We start from the raw sequence: 16,236 nt of genomic DNA on the forward strand, positions 1-16,236 counted from the left end.
AAGAAAACATTTCCATAGAATCAGTGAATGCCAATGTAACTGTGGCTCAACATGGACAGACTCAACCCCAAAATGACACTTAACCTAGACAGGGCTACATAAAAAAAAAAAAAAAAAACACAAGAGGGAGGGCAACATGAAAACATGGACCATAGGCCATGTTTCTGTAAGGTCACTGCAACCAAGCCATGTGAACCAGGACTGTCTTCTGCGCAAATTCCTGAGGTCACTATGTAGATCAATGATGGTGAAGTCCAAGTTGAAATGGAGACATCAGGATGCTGGAGATGCCAAGACCATGGAGGGTCTGCCAAGAAAAGCTGGTCACACAGAGTGGAGCTGGCCCAAGGGAGAGGCTATGTGTGGGGCAAGTGGCAGAGTTGGAGAAGTGAAGCCAGCCAAGGCCTCCCAGGTGATTCCATCCCAACCTCTGCTTCCTGACATGGAGCTGCAGGATTGGGAATTTGCTCCATCAGGTTTCAGTCTTTCCATTTCCCTTTGCCTTGCTCTGCCCCCATTCCTCTCTACTAGGGTAGGACTACTTATTCTGTGATACTGTATATAGGAACAATACTACATTTTCTTTTTGTTTTTAATTTTACAGAAGCTCCAAGTCAAGCAATTGTTCTAGTTCCCAGAAAAGACATAGACTTTAGACTCTTAAACAGTGTCAGTATTGCTAAAGACTATAGGGCCTTTTGATGTTGGACTGAATTTATTTTACACCATGACATGACTAGAACCCTAAGGGGACAAGGGGTGAAGGTTAATGACTTAAAAGTTACCTATTAGGGACCTGGGGTGATGATGGCTCAATGAGCGAAATGTTTGCCGTGCAAGCATGAATACCTGAGTTTAGATAGGCAGAATTCATGGAAAGCTCTATTAAGTCGTGTGTGGCTGTCTGTCATCACAGTATGCTACAGAAATGGGAGGTAGAGGTAGGAGAATTCTCAGAGACCCTACCTCAAAAAAGTGGATGACAAAACCTGATACCATAAGTTGTGCTCTGAGCATCTATGCCCAGTGGCATGCACATGCCCCCACCACATACATACTATGGATACAAAATAACTAGTTGTCTCAAATTTCTGTGTCCATAACCTCTTTATCATGATTAATGGTAGCCTTGAAGTGTGCTCCAAAATCAAACTTTCTTCTTTATATTCTTTATTGTTTATTCATTTATTTTACATCCAAACCCAAGTTTCCCCTCCCTTCTCTCCCATCCCATCCCCCTACCTCTCCTCTTCCCCACACCACCCATTCCTCCTCTGTTTCTGTTCAGAAAGGGGCAGGACTCCCATGTTGTCAACAAAGCGTGGCATATCAAGTTGAGGTAAGACTAAGCTAAGTTGAAGTAGTATTAAGGCTGGGCCAGGCTGCTCATAGGCTCTCACAGAGTCTGAACCAACAGCTAGGGAGCCTGTATGGGACCAACCTAGGCCCTCTATATATGTGTGACAGTTGTGTAGTTTGGTCTACTTGTGGGACTCCTAGAAGTGAGAGCAGGGCCTGTCCCTAATGCTTCAGCTGGCTTTTGGGAACCTATTCTTCTTTATATTTTATGTTTTATTCTGTTTTGGGGGTTGGGGGACTGGTTTGGTTTAGTTTGGTTTTTATTTTGAGAGAGGAGAAGTGGTCAGGAATTTTGTGGGAGCAATAATCCCAGCTAATGTGGTGCTTTAGTGGCTTTTCTGAGTCTCATGTTGGGACATGAGCTTTAAGAAGTAAGAAGGCCCAGCACTTGGGAGGCAGAGCCAGGCGGATCTCTGTGAGTTCGAGGCCAGCCTGGTCTCCAAAGCGAGTTCCAGGAAAGGCGCAAAGCTACACAGAGAAACCCTGTCTCGAAAAACCAAAAAAAAAAAAAAAAAAAGAAGTAAGAAGGTTCTAGCAGATCTGAATGATTTAGGCTGGCATGTAAACCAGGTTCCTGAAGTGCCGAAGCAGTCAAGAAAGAGAAGAATGATCAAAAGGCAAAACAAACCAAAGAATTCAGCCCAGATTGACGGGGAAAAATGGGGCAAGCTCTGTGTCCAGCCAGAGTACTAGGGAAGACAATAACAGAAAGCTAGGTGCTATGCTAGTGGGTATCTGGAAGGCTTTAAATCTTGAGCAATGATTCATGGGAGATCTCGGTGATAAAACTGCGTAAGTAAAAAAGATTTCAAAAGACCAAGCTTGTCCTAGGTGTGGGTGATTACAGTATGTGATGTACACTTCTCTCTTGCAAAAATAGTGCACTGGGGGTAGAGGTTTTCCACTCTGCCCAGGGCCTTTCCATGGCCAGGTGTGGCTAATTGAAACACAAGAGCTGTAGAGCCTCTCCAGAATTTATTGATAAGAACATGGACCTTAACTCTAATGGCAGTCATACCAGAGCATGGCCCTACTCTGGCTTTGACATGAACAGACCCAAAGGTACAGGCTGACCCCATCAAGGTCATGTGGGTTGAGGACATGCTCAGTGGAAGTAGTAGAGCAGTAACCCAAAATGTGATTGGCAGATGACTAATGGAAATTAAGTGTAGATTATGGAAGGCTGAATGGGCTGGCATCACCCATCAATGACAAGACATCACTCTTTTGATGATGCAAACGATAGGCACATCTCCATCGAACAGTGCTAATATTTATATTTTTGTGTCCCCTTAGTCATCTAAGACCCATGGACAATGACATAAAAGAGATAGTGTTGGGCCCTCAGAAATCCTGCCCAACATGTATAAATATGGTTTCACTATATTATTGTGATTCTTGAGTGTTGGGAAAATATCTGTAATGACAGCAAAAATAACTGTCAAGATTTGTAAGAAAGTATCCTGTGTAGGAGGTGAAGGCATACCCAAAATCTACAGGTATTTTGGTGGTGTTGTTGTTGTTGTTGTTTTTAAGACCAGTGCTAGAGAAGGATCATGTCCCTATGAGTTTTTGTCCAAGGAAGCCCAACGAACAATAAAGGCTTTGACTGGTGAAATGTTATGTTAGAATTAGAAAGTAGGTCCCTAGTGCTAAACACAATACATGTTTTGGTTATAGGACTTGGAGAAATCAAGATGAGATTGCAGTAAAAGTTCCTTCCTCATTGGGTGGCTTCGGTAGTATTATGCAGGCCACTAGAGGTGAATTGTCACCTATCGCTCTGCTTGGTGTGGACCATGCATATTAGACTACCAATATACCAGCCAATGTGTGTTGATTGGCATGAGTATTATAAGTTCAATGGAGTGTCTTCTAATTCATTTTTAGGATCCTTCTACAGAAGAATTTATTCTTAATATTGTAACCCAAGACAAAGACCTATGTCTGGGAAGGTCAATCCTATCAGGGAAGTGACCCACTGTTACTTTGTTAAATGGATGTGAGATGTCTGTTAATTGCTGTCTCAAGATGTGTTTCTAATGCATAGATTTATAAACATTGGTTGGATATGAAGGGAAATTTCCTTATTTCCCCAGTAGATAGTGATTGCTGCAATTTCATAACAAGTCATGCTGCAGAGAATAAGTAGCTATTCTTGTGGCATAATGGCCCAATGCTCGAGCATAAATGAAATAAAATAACCAGACTAGTACAGACTACTATATCAGCCCCTCCAAGGCTCAGAGAACAATGATGGAAGGGTGGGTGGAAAAATCAGTAGGAGACAAAAATGTTCTGTAGCTATGTCCTCCAAATTGAAATACTCCCTGTTGTAGAAAGGAAGAGGCTCATAAAATGCAGGGGCCTAATGAAACTTACAGAGCTTGGAGAGATGAGATGTATTATGGTTTGCAAGGCCCCTCCTTGGGGAGACAGGAAAACAGTAATCAATTGCTAGAGAAGTGGGAAGCCTCTGTTGGCGTTTCTATGAAGTGGGTGAGATGAGCATTTTGGTGATGCAGCTAGCTTTGAGTCATCCTGCTCCCTGAAGTAATCCCTCACCTAGGCTCCTGTAAGTAATACCAGTAAAGTCTCTAGATCGACTGGAATGATTTCTTTGATCTGTCACAGTGCCCCATGTGGGGCACAAAGATGTTTATTCACCTCTATCCAGGAAAAAAATCACACAACAGCATACCGCATGTCATATTTTGCAGATCCACCCACTCTGTGATTTAAAAGCCAGACCTACACACTGATGACTCACAAGGGCCTATATCCAGCCCCCAGGGTAGCTTCTGAAATCAGGCTCCTTTCCAATTACTGACTGTACTAGTATTAATATCTCAAACACACATCATACACAATATGTTCAACACCTGCCATATTTACCAGATCAAGGACCATTTTCCTTTGTATCTATTCTCAAATTCAAAGTCATGTTTTTTTCTCTGGCTCATTCCTAACTCTGAACCAAGTCTATTCATGCCAATTAATTGTGCTGTCCTAAGCAAAATGCCAAGCCTGATAGCCTAAAAAACAATTTCCTTGCCTTTGTTGTGTATCTCCTCCACAAATAGATTACTGTCTGTATTGCATTACTCATATCCATGTACATTTACACCTTGAGAAAAATTCACAACTGAGCAAAGTTCTAAATAATCAAAGCGTACTACAACATATTGAAATACTGTCTTTTGGAAAGTCCGTTCACAAACCTATTTTGACAACCGACAAGAAACAAAAGGTGACTGGGCATCAACTGCATGTAGCATACAATGAAAGAAAACACTGCGGTGAAACATGTCATCTCAGTGGATGTATTCTCCTATCAGATGTCCTCTTCTTCACACACAACTTTCCCCATGGACGACCTTAACTATCCTTTTAAAAGTAAATCTCATTGAGTCATTATCTTAATATGCTTGAGATGATATTTTCCAAACACCTAAGAATAACAAAGAAACACTACTAACAGATGAAGAGGATTTGGAAATGTTGATCTCCCTATAAAGTTCTGATCTAATGAACATTGAGCCATCTAATTAAGACAGGGAAATTCTGAAGCTGTGTGAAGGACGTAGCCTTGAAGATATCATACTAATATGCCATTTGTTGATACCAGATACATTGGTGAATATGGATGCTTTCACTTTATGCTTTGCAAAAATACTTTTCATGATAGATGAGTGGAAAGATGTCAAGTATCTCCTCATTATAAATCAAATAGCTGAGTTATTTGAATAAAAAGTCACTGTCTCAAATTATCTTGACTTCAACCACAGATTTATAGTTACATATCAAATTATCTTCGGTCAAAAGGCTATTTCGGTCTGCCAAGATGGCTCCGAGGTTAAAGTGGTTGCCACCCAGTGTGAAGTCCTGAGTTTGATCACTAAAACTAACATGACAGAAGGAAAGAACCAACTTTTGAACTTCTACATGTATGCTATGCTATACAGGGCCACTCCTTATACACACACATGCACATACAAAATAAATCAATGTAAAAAAATCCATTTCATCGTATACATAGTATATACCTCAGTTTAACAGAATAAAAGTTATCTTTTCAAAGGCATCTTTTACTTTGGGTTCAAGCCCAGTGCCACAAAATTTAACATAGTAAGTGAAATATATATACATTACAAAATATCATTAGACCAATTAATATTCAATTAACTGCATACTGAATTTATCAGTGCACCAAAGTAGCTATTTATTGTTGACAATTGAGAATTTTGAAAAAAGAGGGCCAAAGTGTTTCCCTTTAAAGAATAATAATACAGAATTTATTTAAAAAAAGGAACTATGTCTAATCATTAAGCTACAATCTGCAAATATTTTCATCCCATAATCACAAAGATTCCCTGCAATAGAAATCTGCCAGTGGATATCCCAAAGGAAGCAAATACCTTAGGCAGCCCTGTTGTTCCAGATGTGTAGAGAATGTACAATGGGTGCTCTGAGAGAACAGGCACACAGTCATGTGACTGGGCTTTTGCCATTTCTTCTTCCCAATCCAGATCACGATCTGGCATCAAAGGAACTTTCTCCTACACAGCAAAAAAGTAAAAGTGTGCACAGTAAATATAGGAGATTAAGTTACAGGAGAGCCATGGAGAGGCTAAATCTCTAAGTGTTAGCATCCATTAGAAAGCTGTACCTTCATGACACTAAATATGGGATTTATGAATAAATCACAAAGTTACACATTAAGGTAGATTCTTTAATAAACTGTCTTTTTACACAATTTAGTGGTTTGATGTTACTTTCTCTTTCATGGATAAAACCACATTTTTGCTGCACTTTGTGGCTACCCTAAACAATTAAATATGATTCTGTCATGTTTCTGTGTATCTTTGTGCTTAATTAACTCAGAGATACATGTTTCCAAACATGAATGTGCCCAGGTAACTTTAAAAACTCAGTTCTGGCTTGACGTATTAATTTAGAAGCTCTGCCCTCACCAGGAAATGTCACCAAGTGCATTAAAATATTTTTATATAGGAACATTTGGGAATCACACTGAAGCTGCCTTTCTAATGGTACACCTCAAGTCACCTTCGAGGGGGAAGAAAGCATTCCACTTGTGTTTGTTCAAGAGGGAAACCGATTTTTAAAATTAAAGAGAGTAGGTGACAGGCACAAAATGTTTTCCTCCTTCTCAGTCATGAATGTGATAGAAAACAGGACAAAAAGTCTTTTTGTTGTTCCTCCCTTAAGAACAAGGCTTCGTTTTATAAATTTTCTAATAACAGCCATGTCATCAAAAGGATACAACTTGAAATAAATTAAACAGTCATTAAGTGGGAATAAAAATGAAGAATAGGGAGTAGTCTTGGGCAAAAGTCACTCTAATGAGAAACTATAGCCACCTAGGTTATTTCTTGAAACACTAAATTCAACATTGCTTATTAGGAAGGGTTTTTTGTTTCTTTTTTTATTTTGTTTTGTTTTGATACTCTGTATCCCTGACTGGCTTGGAACTCCTTATATACACTGGGCTGGCCTCAAAAGCATAGAGATTTGCCTGCCTCTACCTCCAGAGTTCTGGGATTAAAGGCATGCTCCATGACACCTGATATATCAGGAAGTCTATAGTGAAGAAATGTATAAACACAGGCAGAATCCAATTACAAAGTTTAGTAGAGTAGAAGAACAACACAGTCAAACATGTGTGTAACTATTGACTTCATCGAGACAACATCTGAGCTAAGCTCACAGGCTCCAGGGCACTCCCAAAAGAAAGTAACTTCCACTTTCTAGGATCCCTACCATTAACCAGGGCTATAAAAAATTATCATATATTTAAATATGCACATTTACAAATTATGTTTCGAGGCAATATCATAAATATAATATTTCTGAATAAATTCATTTGTAGATAAACATCTTAACTGAACACCATTTATAAAGTTTACATTTCAAGCACAGCTGACGTCTCTTGCCTCCCTCGGATAGGTAGCAACTGCTAACACTTAAATAAACAGAACAGCTTAATTATGAGCAAATCATGTTTCCATTTCTTTTTACGCATGAGATAAAAATAACCAATTTCAAATTATCAAAGCCTTACCATCATAATTGTAGAGCTGTAAAAATCATCATATTGCAAAATGAAAACTGAATTGTAATTACAAACATCTTTGATTTTTACAAGCCTCTAATGAAATGGGCACTAGAAAAAAAATGGTTATTCTTTAGGCTAAAGAAAAATAACATGTGTGAGTAAAAGATTCTGAGGAAATGAAGAGAGAAATAGCAACATTAGCATTTATTGTATAAAGGGGTGTGTGTGTGTGTGTGTGTGTGTGTGTGTGTGTGTGTGTGTGTGTGTGTGTGTTTCTCTCTATAGGCAAGTCCTTCCTGGATACTGGAATTCTTAACAGACAACATTGGGAGAATTCCATGGAAACATGATATTCCTTTGGTTCTATCATAGTTTGCCTGAGGCTTAGGAGTAGCAGCCAAACTTTTACCTCATTTGGCCAAAGTACAGCTAGTTAATAAGACAGAACACCAAGCCTCACCATTTGTTTCTCTCTAAATTAAAAAAACAAAACAAAAAACAAAAAACAAATCACTGGATTTAATTACTCCCTAAACAATAGACCTCATATAAGGAGAAGATGTATTTAAAGCCTTCCTCTGTATCCCTGGCGAGGCAAGTTGGATGAAGGGCAACCGGGAGAAGTGAGCAAGTTAGATAGGGCAAAAAGATAAAACAATTCTATTGAGAGAAGACAGTCACAATGAAATGTGGATAAAGAGGCTGAATATCTAAACATCATGTGCTTCTGGAGCAGAGGAAATAGCATATATCTTGTTGTTTAAAAGTTATCAAACAATGTTAGAACCTTGTTATATCAACTAGCTAGATGTTGGGTCTTCCCTGGTTCATGATGCAGTTTCTTCAGCAGCAAAATGGAGCCAGGTGTAAGATCCAGCTCACTGATCCATGAGACCTAAGTAAGCAAAGGCACTAGAAATCACTTCACATGGTTCTCTGTCTAACACAAGACCTTCACAACTCCTGAGTGAATTCATATCTGTGTGTAAACAGTAGACACTCAAATGAACACTTCTGTGGGAGGGTTTCTGACTCCTCTGCCTCCTCTGCCCTCCTCTGCCCTTTCCCACACTCCACTGAGTTATTGACTTTGTGTTCCTTGATTTAAATGGCAACAACGCCTCTTCAAAAAGAAATATGCTTGAAAGAAACTTAGCCTTCTTCTCTGAGACAGTCAAAGCAAAGAATTCACTGAGTGTGGCAGTTCATGAACCACAACACTGAAGCTTCACAGGGGAATTTATTGTGGCAATGATTCTTGTTATGTGCTCATCAGAATGACACAGTCTTAAGACTCAAGTCTCCGAACTTGTCAATTAAGTATTCTCTGATGAAATCCTCTCAAGAGGTCTACAAAATGGCACACGAATGTTTGCGATTTTGTAATTTATCTTTTGCAGAAAGAATAACGATCTGTTCAAAACTTGACTTGGTGCCATTGTATGTAGTTGGAGAATTAACTGATTGAGCATGGAAGCAAGGTCACCATCAGGTCAAGGTTACAAGGAAAAGCATAAAATATTTGCAATGCTATAGCTTTCATCCTCTGTGGAGCATAGGACAATATGTCTATATAAAATATTCGTTTTATTTTTTGGAACTCAGTTTATCTCTGGATGAGAAAGAAAAACTTCCCTTAATTTTTAAAAGATACTTTGCATATCACTAATCAGACCTTTCCAATAGGTCATGAAGTAGAGGGGTAAAGAAAAAATTCAGAGTCGAAGTGCTAGAGGCCAAATCAGGACTGTCATTAATCAGGCCGGTTACTTCATCTTAATGTGCAATGATTCCTCTTCCTCAAACAGGAGTAACAGTACCCTCTAACTCACACAATTCCCAGAAGATTTTTTTATTCAACTTGAATCTTGAAAAATATATCTGGAGTATCTGACAACCAAATAGTAAGCAGGCAGTTAGTATTTGCCAGTGTTATCATAAAACTTAAAGTCATAAATAACAACCCAGGAAAACCATACACAAACCCAAAGTATTACCGTTACCTGCATTCGTGTGCCTTATTGTTATTCTCATCTAGTTTTCCACAGATACTATGATCTGCATCTTTTTCTTTCATTCCCATAATTGCAATTGTATTCAGGATATTTAGTAGCTTATGAATCAATAGGAATCAGTTGTAGCTTTTAAATGACCCAAAACTAAACTTATCTTTGGTACAATACCACCGACAAGAAGAGATGAAGGTTTCAAATTACCATATTTGGACGACTGTAGATGAGAACTCTGTCTGGTCTGTGTTGCCCCATTCTCAGAGCTTCTTCTAAGAGCGGGATGTACTCTACCTTCCTTCCTGGTTCAATACCAAAGGATGCTGTAACAACCACCTTGGGCTAAGATGAGACGAAAAAAGAAAAGAAAAAGCTTTAATACTCCTAGTGAAAATAGTCACAATATTTCAGTGTAGACTATCTATTTAATGTTTTGAAAGAGATGTTTAAATGGTTTCTGTTTACTACTAAACAACTGGCCTAAAATCCAGCAAGCCTTTTTTTTAAACCACTAATACATAAAATCTCACTTACCTGTTCAAAATCATACACTTAATAATACTTAGGGCTTATAAATATGAGTTATATAAAACACCTTCCAAAGAATTCATTAAGCCAAGTTTTTTTTCTCAATATAGAAATTTTAATAAGTAAGTATACCCTTTAGTTTCAACGGTGGGGAAGATGTACATGGATGGCTGCCAGCCAGACCCATATACTCAGTATTCTTCCCCTTCTTGTGCTCCTGCTTCCACGGAATCAAGGCCCACCTCTTCATAATCCTTCTTCAGCACTGCCAGGTTTATACATCTGTACAGACCTAAATGCACACACACCCCAACACACACACAAAGATCTTTTTGTTTATAGGAGTATTGTATCTCTTAAGTGGCAATAACAAAACAAGTCAGGAAGATTTTTTTTAGGTTTTCTGTATAAATGGTATCTCTTAAATATGACAAAATGAGGCAATCCAAAACTTAGATTTTAGTGATTTTTTCCCTCATCCTTTATACAGGATTATGTTAGTACACATTATGTAGTTTTATATTATTGTTATTGTTATTATTATTATTTTGAGACAGAGTCTCACTATGTACCCCTGGCTGTTCTGGAACTGACTATGTAGACCAGGCTTCCCTAAAACACACAGAAATCTTCATGATTTTGCCTCTTAAGTGCTGGGGTGAAAGGTGTGTGCCAGTATGCCTGTCTTACATTATTTTTCTTAAAAGGACTCCCAAATAATTTGTTTTGATCTCATAAGTCCAAGACATGCTTCTGTCATTAATGTGCATTCATCTGCAAATTTTAGGTGTAACTCAAAGGTATCCCTGGAATGTCTGTATTAATCTTTCTTTGGAACATGCTGGGTATGTCTCAGATATGGGACTGCAGTCTACACATTCCTTCACCTCCTAACACAGTAATCTCTCCAATGACAAATACGGATGGCAATTATCTTTGTGTCTCTTATGCCGCATACATTCCTTACTACATCATAAGTTCTCAACAGCAACCATGAATCTAAGCCAATTTTTCAATAATTTATAGAAACAAGCACATCTTTATTTTTGTTATTATATTGTTACAAGACAAACTGCCATATAATAAATTAATCAGGAGACAGATAATCACTCCATGGTATAGCATATGTTCTTGAATTCTGACTTTTGGTTACAATATAGTTCATTTAGGGAAGGTTTAGACTATGTCAAATATATGCACATATAGTCAATTTTGCATTTTGAATGTCACTTAATACTCATGGAGCTGAAACTTATGGCAGCTACATAACTTGCCTCAGGTTAGCAGTCGTGGAGGGAGAGAGAGCCAGTTCTATGGTTTCAGACTCTTTCTATCCACCTATAGTAAGTTGATATATTTTTATATATGGAGAGAAAATAGAAACAATTCTTGTTTTGTTTCATTATGTTCTAATGATACATACTTTAGTTCACAATTTATTGTTTTTAATGTTTGTGAGCATAGCACTAGATAACATTTCCTAAGATTATAATTTGGAACAAATAAAAGTAAGCTATACAATAAATGAAGAACACATATAAATTTATAACACTTGAACAATTAAAGTAAGTCAAAATGAGAGTCTGAAATAACTTCTTTCATGTTTCTATTAACAGCTTTTATCAGTGATTTTATGGAGTCTGGACATTTTCACATGTTTATCTGTTAAAGTATTTTTTATCCTTTTTTAAAATCAGGATGTAAAAACAGACATTTCTACTGAGTTTGTTAAATTTGGCATGATGAATGGCTTTTCACATAAGAACATGCATTATTCCCCTAAATGCATTACTAAAGTTAAGCATGTGCATTGTGAATGAAACTCCTCCATCAGCATAGCACAAAAAGACTCTGGATTTCTGTATATATTAATTTCTCTATATGTTATAAAAGGGTTTTTTTTAAGTAATGTACCCAATGAATTTGTGTAAATGGTTTTCAGGATTTCTGTGGCTAAAACCTGAAGTCTATAGCAGCCTCCTCAAAAACCTTTTCCCTCTAATTTGCAGGTCAGTGACTGATAATTCCTTTAGATTTTTTTTTCTTTTGATGAGCTTTAACTCAATGTTTTTAAAAAGAAAAGCAAACAACAACAACAAAAAAAAACTAACTCAGGTGGCTAATTCACAAAATGATTTCCCAGTTCTAATACCTAATTAATTTTCAGATGAAGCAAATATATAGTGTTAGCATGTGCCTGCCTCCCAGGGGAATTCCTAATATACTAACTCCTTGCCCTGCTAGGAGTGTCCCATTTGGGGCTTGTGTAACGGTAACGCAAGCCATCTCCTCCTTCCTTCCTTCCTCAGTCTTCCCACGGCCATTTCCCCCCACATATTCACAACTGCTTTGCAAATAGACAACCTACCAAAAATTCTTGCTTAAGCTCTGAGTCTCCCACACTGTAAAGCTGTCTTCCTAACATCACTTCGAATACAACAGTTGCCTGCTCCAAACTTCGCTCTGTTACTTCTGTAGGTTCAATGGAATCCTATCTAGTGAGCTCCCTCACAACATTGTCACACTATCTCGCATGCTCTCTCCCAGATGACTTGTCTTCCTTCTTGCCTCTAACTCTTGATTTCTATTGTTGGTGGATCTCATTATCTCATTCTGGTCAACTAGGAAATCTTAGTCAAGATCCTTCTTAAATATTTCCGTTTTTCAGGAATCCCTCTTTAAATGCCCCCCAAAAGAAAATGTCCCTACCTTTAAATTAGAAAGCTATGCAATTTTTGTAAAGTTTTATTGTGACAAAGATATCCTCATCCTTGTGTGTACTCTCTATGGCCACTTCACTGCTACACTAGCAGCTGACTGGCTACACCAGAAACAAGAAGGCACACAAATCCTAAAACATTTACTGTGTGGCCCTTTATAGAAAAATATGTGGTGACCCCCGATAAATTCATGAAATGATAATGTCCATCATTTTTTAAGTGATCCATATAAGTCACAAATCATGTACTAGATCATTTAAGGTCATACCTCAAGAATATTACACAATAGGTTTATGGAATTTGTTATCTTGGTAACCAATTTCAACACATGACAGCAATCTTCCAAACATTCCCTTAACCCTGTACCTATGTGTCAATCTCTCTGGGTAATAATAGTTTATTACCCATTTCCAAGGAACACACATAAAGGGAGATTTGTTACCCAGTTCCAAGGAAATTATCAAGGACTTAGATACGTCTAAGGAGTAAATTATTTATCACTTGTCTTTTGGGGGTGTCTTATCCATGTCAGTACATAACACAGAAGGCACATACATGCTTCATCTCCTATTTTATATTCCTCTAAACACTTAGCAGGATGTTTGGTATGGTAACAACTCCAAAATTAATGTATGGTGATTAGATATGTGCAAGAAGAAAGAGTGAAAGAAAGAAAGGAAGAAAGAAAGAAAGAAAAAAGAAAGAAAGGGAGAAGGAACTAAATTTGAGTATTCCATTTGAAATGAAGATCAAATCATAAAATAATACTTAAATGAATTCCCCACAATGAAGTGGTATGCTATAGGCAGCTGAATGACTTGACCCTAAAGAATGCACTCACCTTTGCATGGTCAATGCGGGTACTTAGTTCTTTGGATGCAAACCCTCCAAATATGAGGCTGTGGATGGCTCCTATCCTTGCACACGCCAGCATGGTATATATTGCTTGTGGAATCATGGGCATATAGATGACCACGGTGTCACCTTTCTTGACACCCTGCTTGACCAAGACACCAGCCAGTTTAGAGACCTGTTATGAGAATCATCAGAACGCCATTATTTCCCTAAACTTGAAGTTGAGATAGTTAATCTAGAAGGCAGTCATCTACATTGTGACAAATTAAAGAAGTATGGAGAGTGTATTTAATAATGAAGATAATCGTTTAGACAGGATGACAATAATGTCTCCTCACTTTAAATGATTGCATATGAAAATTTCCACCATTGTGTCGGAAAACTCCAGGGCTTGTATTCATTTACTCAATCATCATACAGCATATTGACTAAGCAACTTATTCTGTCTGACTTGATATTTGTAATTGGTGATGCATATTGAAAAAGAAAACTAGATTTTTCCGTATAGAACTTACATTCTAACAATCTGTTAAGCAAAGGAAAAATAAAAGAGCTATAAATTTAGATATATGGTGGATTAACTATGAAAGTAAACACATTTAAAGATAAAACATGACTATATATGAAACATCAAATAAAGCAGATTTTACTGTACTGTTTTTTCTCATTTATAGGCTAGATAATTGAGGCTCAGAGGTAACCTACAGCTAACCAGACATCATATGACTAGTAAATGAAATAGTGAGGAAACCATCACATTTGCTGACCTCATACTCTTTGCTCTTTTTAACACCTCAAGCCAATTTTTCTTTATATTTTTTATACTAAATATTTATACATAATAATTATAGAGTAATTTCCTTTTGGACCGAGTATACAAGCCTCTTTTCACTTTTACCATGCATTGGAAGATCAAATATAAAAATGTCTTTTCTCTTAACACATGTTTTTGCAGTTTCTAGTAAAAATATAGCAAAACAAATCATAAGCACACACATAATAAAATTTGCTGTAGGAAATATTTTCACACCCAATTAGAGCAGGCTGTGTGCCCAGACCTTACTGTAAGTTCAATATCCTATCACTTTAAAACTGTTCTTTCATTTAAAATTATTATTTCTCCCAAAATGGAAAAATAAATACGTTTCCTCTCTCTCTCTCTCTCTCTCTCTCTCTCTCTCTCTCTCTCTCTCTCTCTCTCTCTCTCTTTCTCTCTCTCTCTCTTTCTTATCTCCATTACATGATTGATCAGATCTGTAAATAAAATGGAACAAATAAGACAGAAATCTCTACCTTCTCAGTATTTAATTTTAGCAGAAAGAATACCTGTAATTAAAGATAAGTCCATGTGTTTTATTCAAAGATTATCAGTCCTATGAGAGAAGTAGCTATAATTGCCAATGAGATACTCAAGAGAGACATCCCAAGGAAGTCACATTTTAGCAAAACCTGTAGAAGGCTGAGAATAAGTAGCTATCTACGAATATGCTATCGAAGACAGAAAGAGCCAGAGGTGGTCATTGTCAAGTCACCTGTAGGGCCCAGTGGGTAACCATGTGTCAGGAGCCAAGTAGCCTAACTGATTCTCATGGGAAAAAGCTGTGTACCTAACCTTCCGTTAACAGTTTCAATAGCAACCATTTTTCAACAAGACCACAGTATGTACCTTTTGATCAGCTCCCTGAAACATAATGGTTTGCTGTATGGTCCGTTGATCAGGCCCTGGAACAAAGAGACCTTTTTCTGAACTCTATCTTACCCTAACTTCCTCCTAGTAACTTTCCATACCCCTATCTACTTCTCCTAGCCCCTAGCATATATAAACCTGATTCCCCTTGCAATAAACGAGACCTTGACATGACTCAGACTGACTTTGTCTTCTTTTATGCGCCTGGTCTCCTTTCTCTCTCGCCCCCATTGATCTTTCCGGAGGTGCCTCCTCGGGTCTCATCAAATAACCTTGCCCGCAGGACGGGGCAACCATGAGGATTATGGCTGGCCTTTTGAAAATGATTGTTCAAGAAAATGAGCAGAGGAGGCATGAGGGAAGGAACTGGCCACAGAGCTATTAGTGGTTCTCTTCACTTCTTTCTACCTCTCTTTCTGATGAAGTTTAAACAATTCTGAATTCTGATCATTTTTCTCTAAGTTAAGGTCTTTGATAAAAGAAATGGAAAAGAAAACCAAAAAAAAAAAAGCTTAGTGTTTTTTTTTGAGTACTATAAATCTTATAATGGAGTGCTACCCAGAAAAAAAGTTATACGAAAAATATACAGAGGAAATACAGATCACAAACTTAAATTCCATATAAAGCTCAGAAATGGCCAGGCGGTGGTGGCGCACACCTTTAATCCCAGCACTCGGGAGGCAGAGCCAGGCGGATTTCTGTGAGTTTGAGGCCAGCCTGGGCTACCAAGTGAGTTCCAGGAAAGTCACAAAGCTACAAAGAGAAACCCTGTCTCGAAAAACCAAAAAAAAAAAAATTAAAAAAAAAAATAAAGCTCAGAAATGGAAATAAACACTAGGGAGTTTTAACCAAACATTTCAGCATGTAATCCCTACAGAAATCACTATGCCACGTTATTACATTGTCCAATAAACCATGTAGTGTAGAGTTCTGAATAAAATTGCCTGTTTACAAGTTTAACATTAACATTTTGAATAATGTCTGTTACTGAATTAAAATAGT

At 37.7% G+C, this 16,236-nt stretch overlaps 1 protein-coding gene across 1 annotated transcript in view; it reads right to left on the bottom strand.

Moving 5' to 3' along the window:
• The window catches only part of Acss3 (acyl-CoA synthetase short chain family member 3), a 171,364-nt gene that overhangs the window by 101,761 nt on the left and 53,367 nt on the right, over window positions 1-16,236 (bottom strand). Inside the window, exons 3-5 of the mRNA XM_052753276.1 lie at window positions 13,534-13,722; window positions 9,652-9,786; window positions 5,778-5,918 (exon numbers count right to left, since the gene is read on the bottom strand). Coding sequence (XP_052609236.1) covers window positions 5,778-5,918; window positions 9,652-9,786; window positions 13,534-13,722 — 465 coding nt within the window. The remainder of the gene's footprint in view (window positions 1-5,777; window positions 5,919-9,651; window positions 9,787-13,533; window positions 13,723-16,236) is intronic.

This window comes from Peromyscus californicus, unplaced genomic scaffold, assembly GCF_007827085.1.
Source record: "Peromyscus californicus insignis strain IS unplaced genomic scaffold, ASM782708v3 Scaffold_24__1_contigs__length_46423439, whole genome shotgun sequence".
NCBI lineage: Eukaryota > Metazoa > Chordata > Mammalia > Rodentia > Cricetidae > Peromyscus > Peromyscus californicus.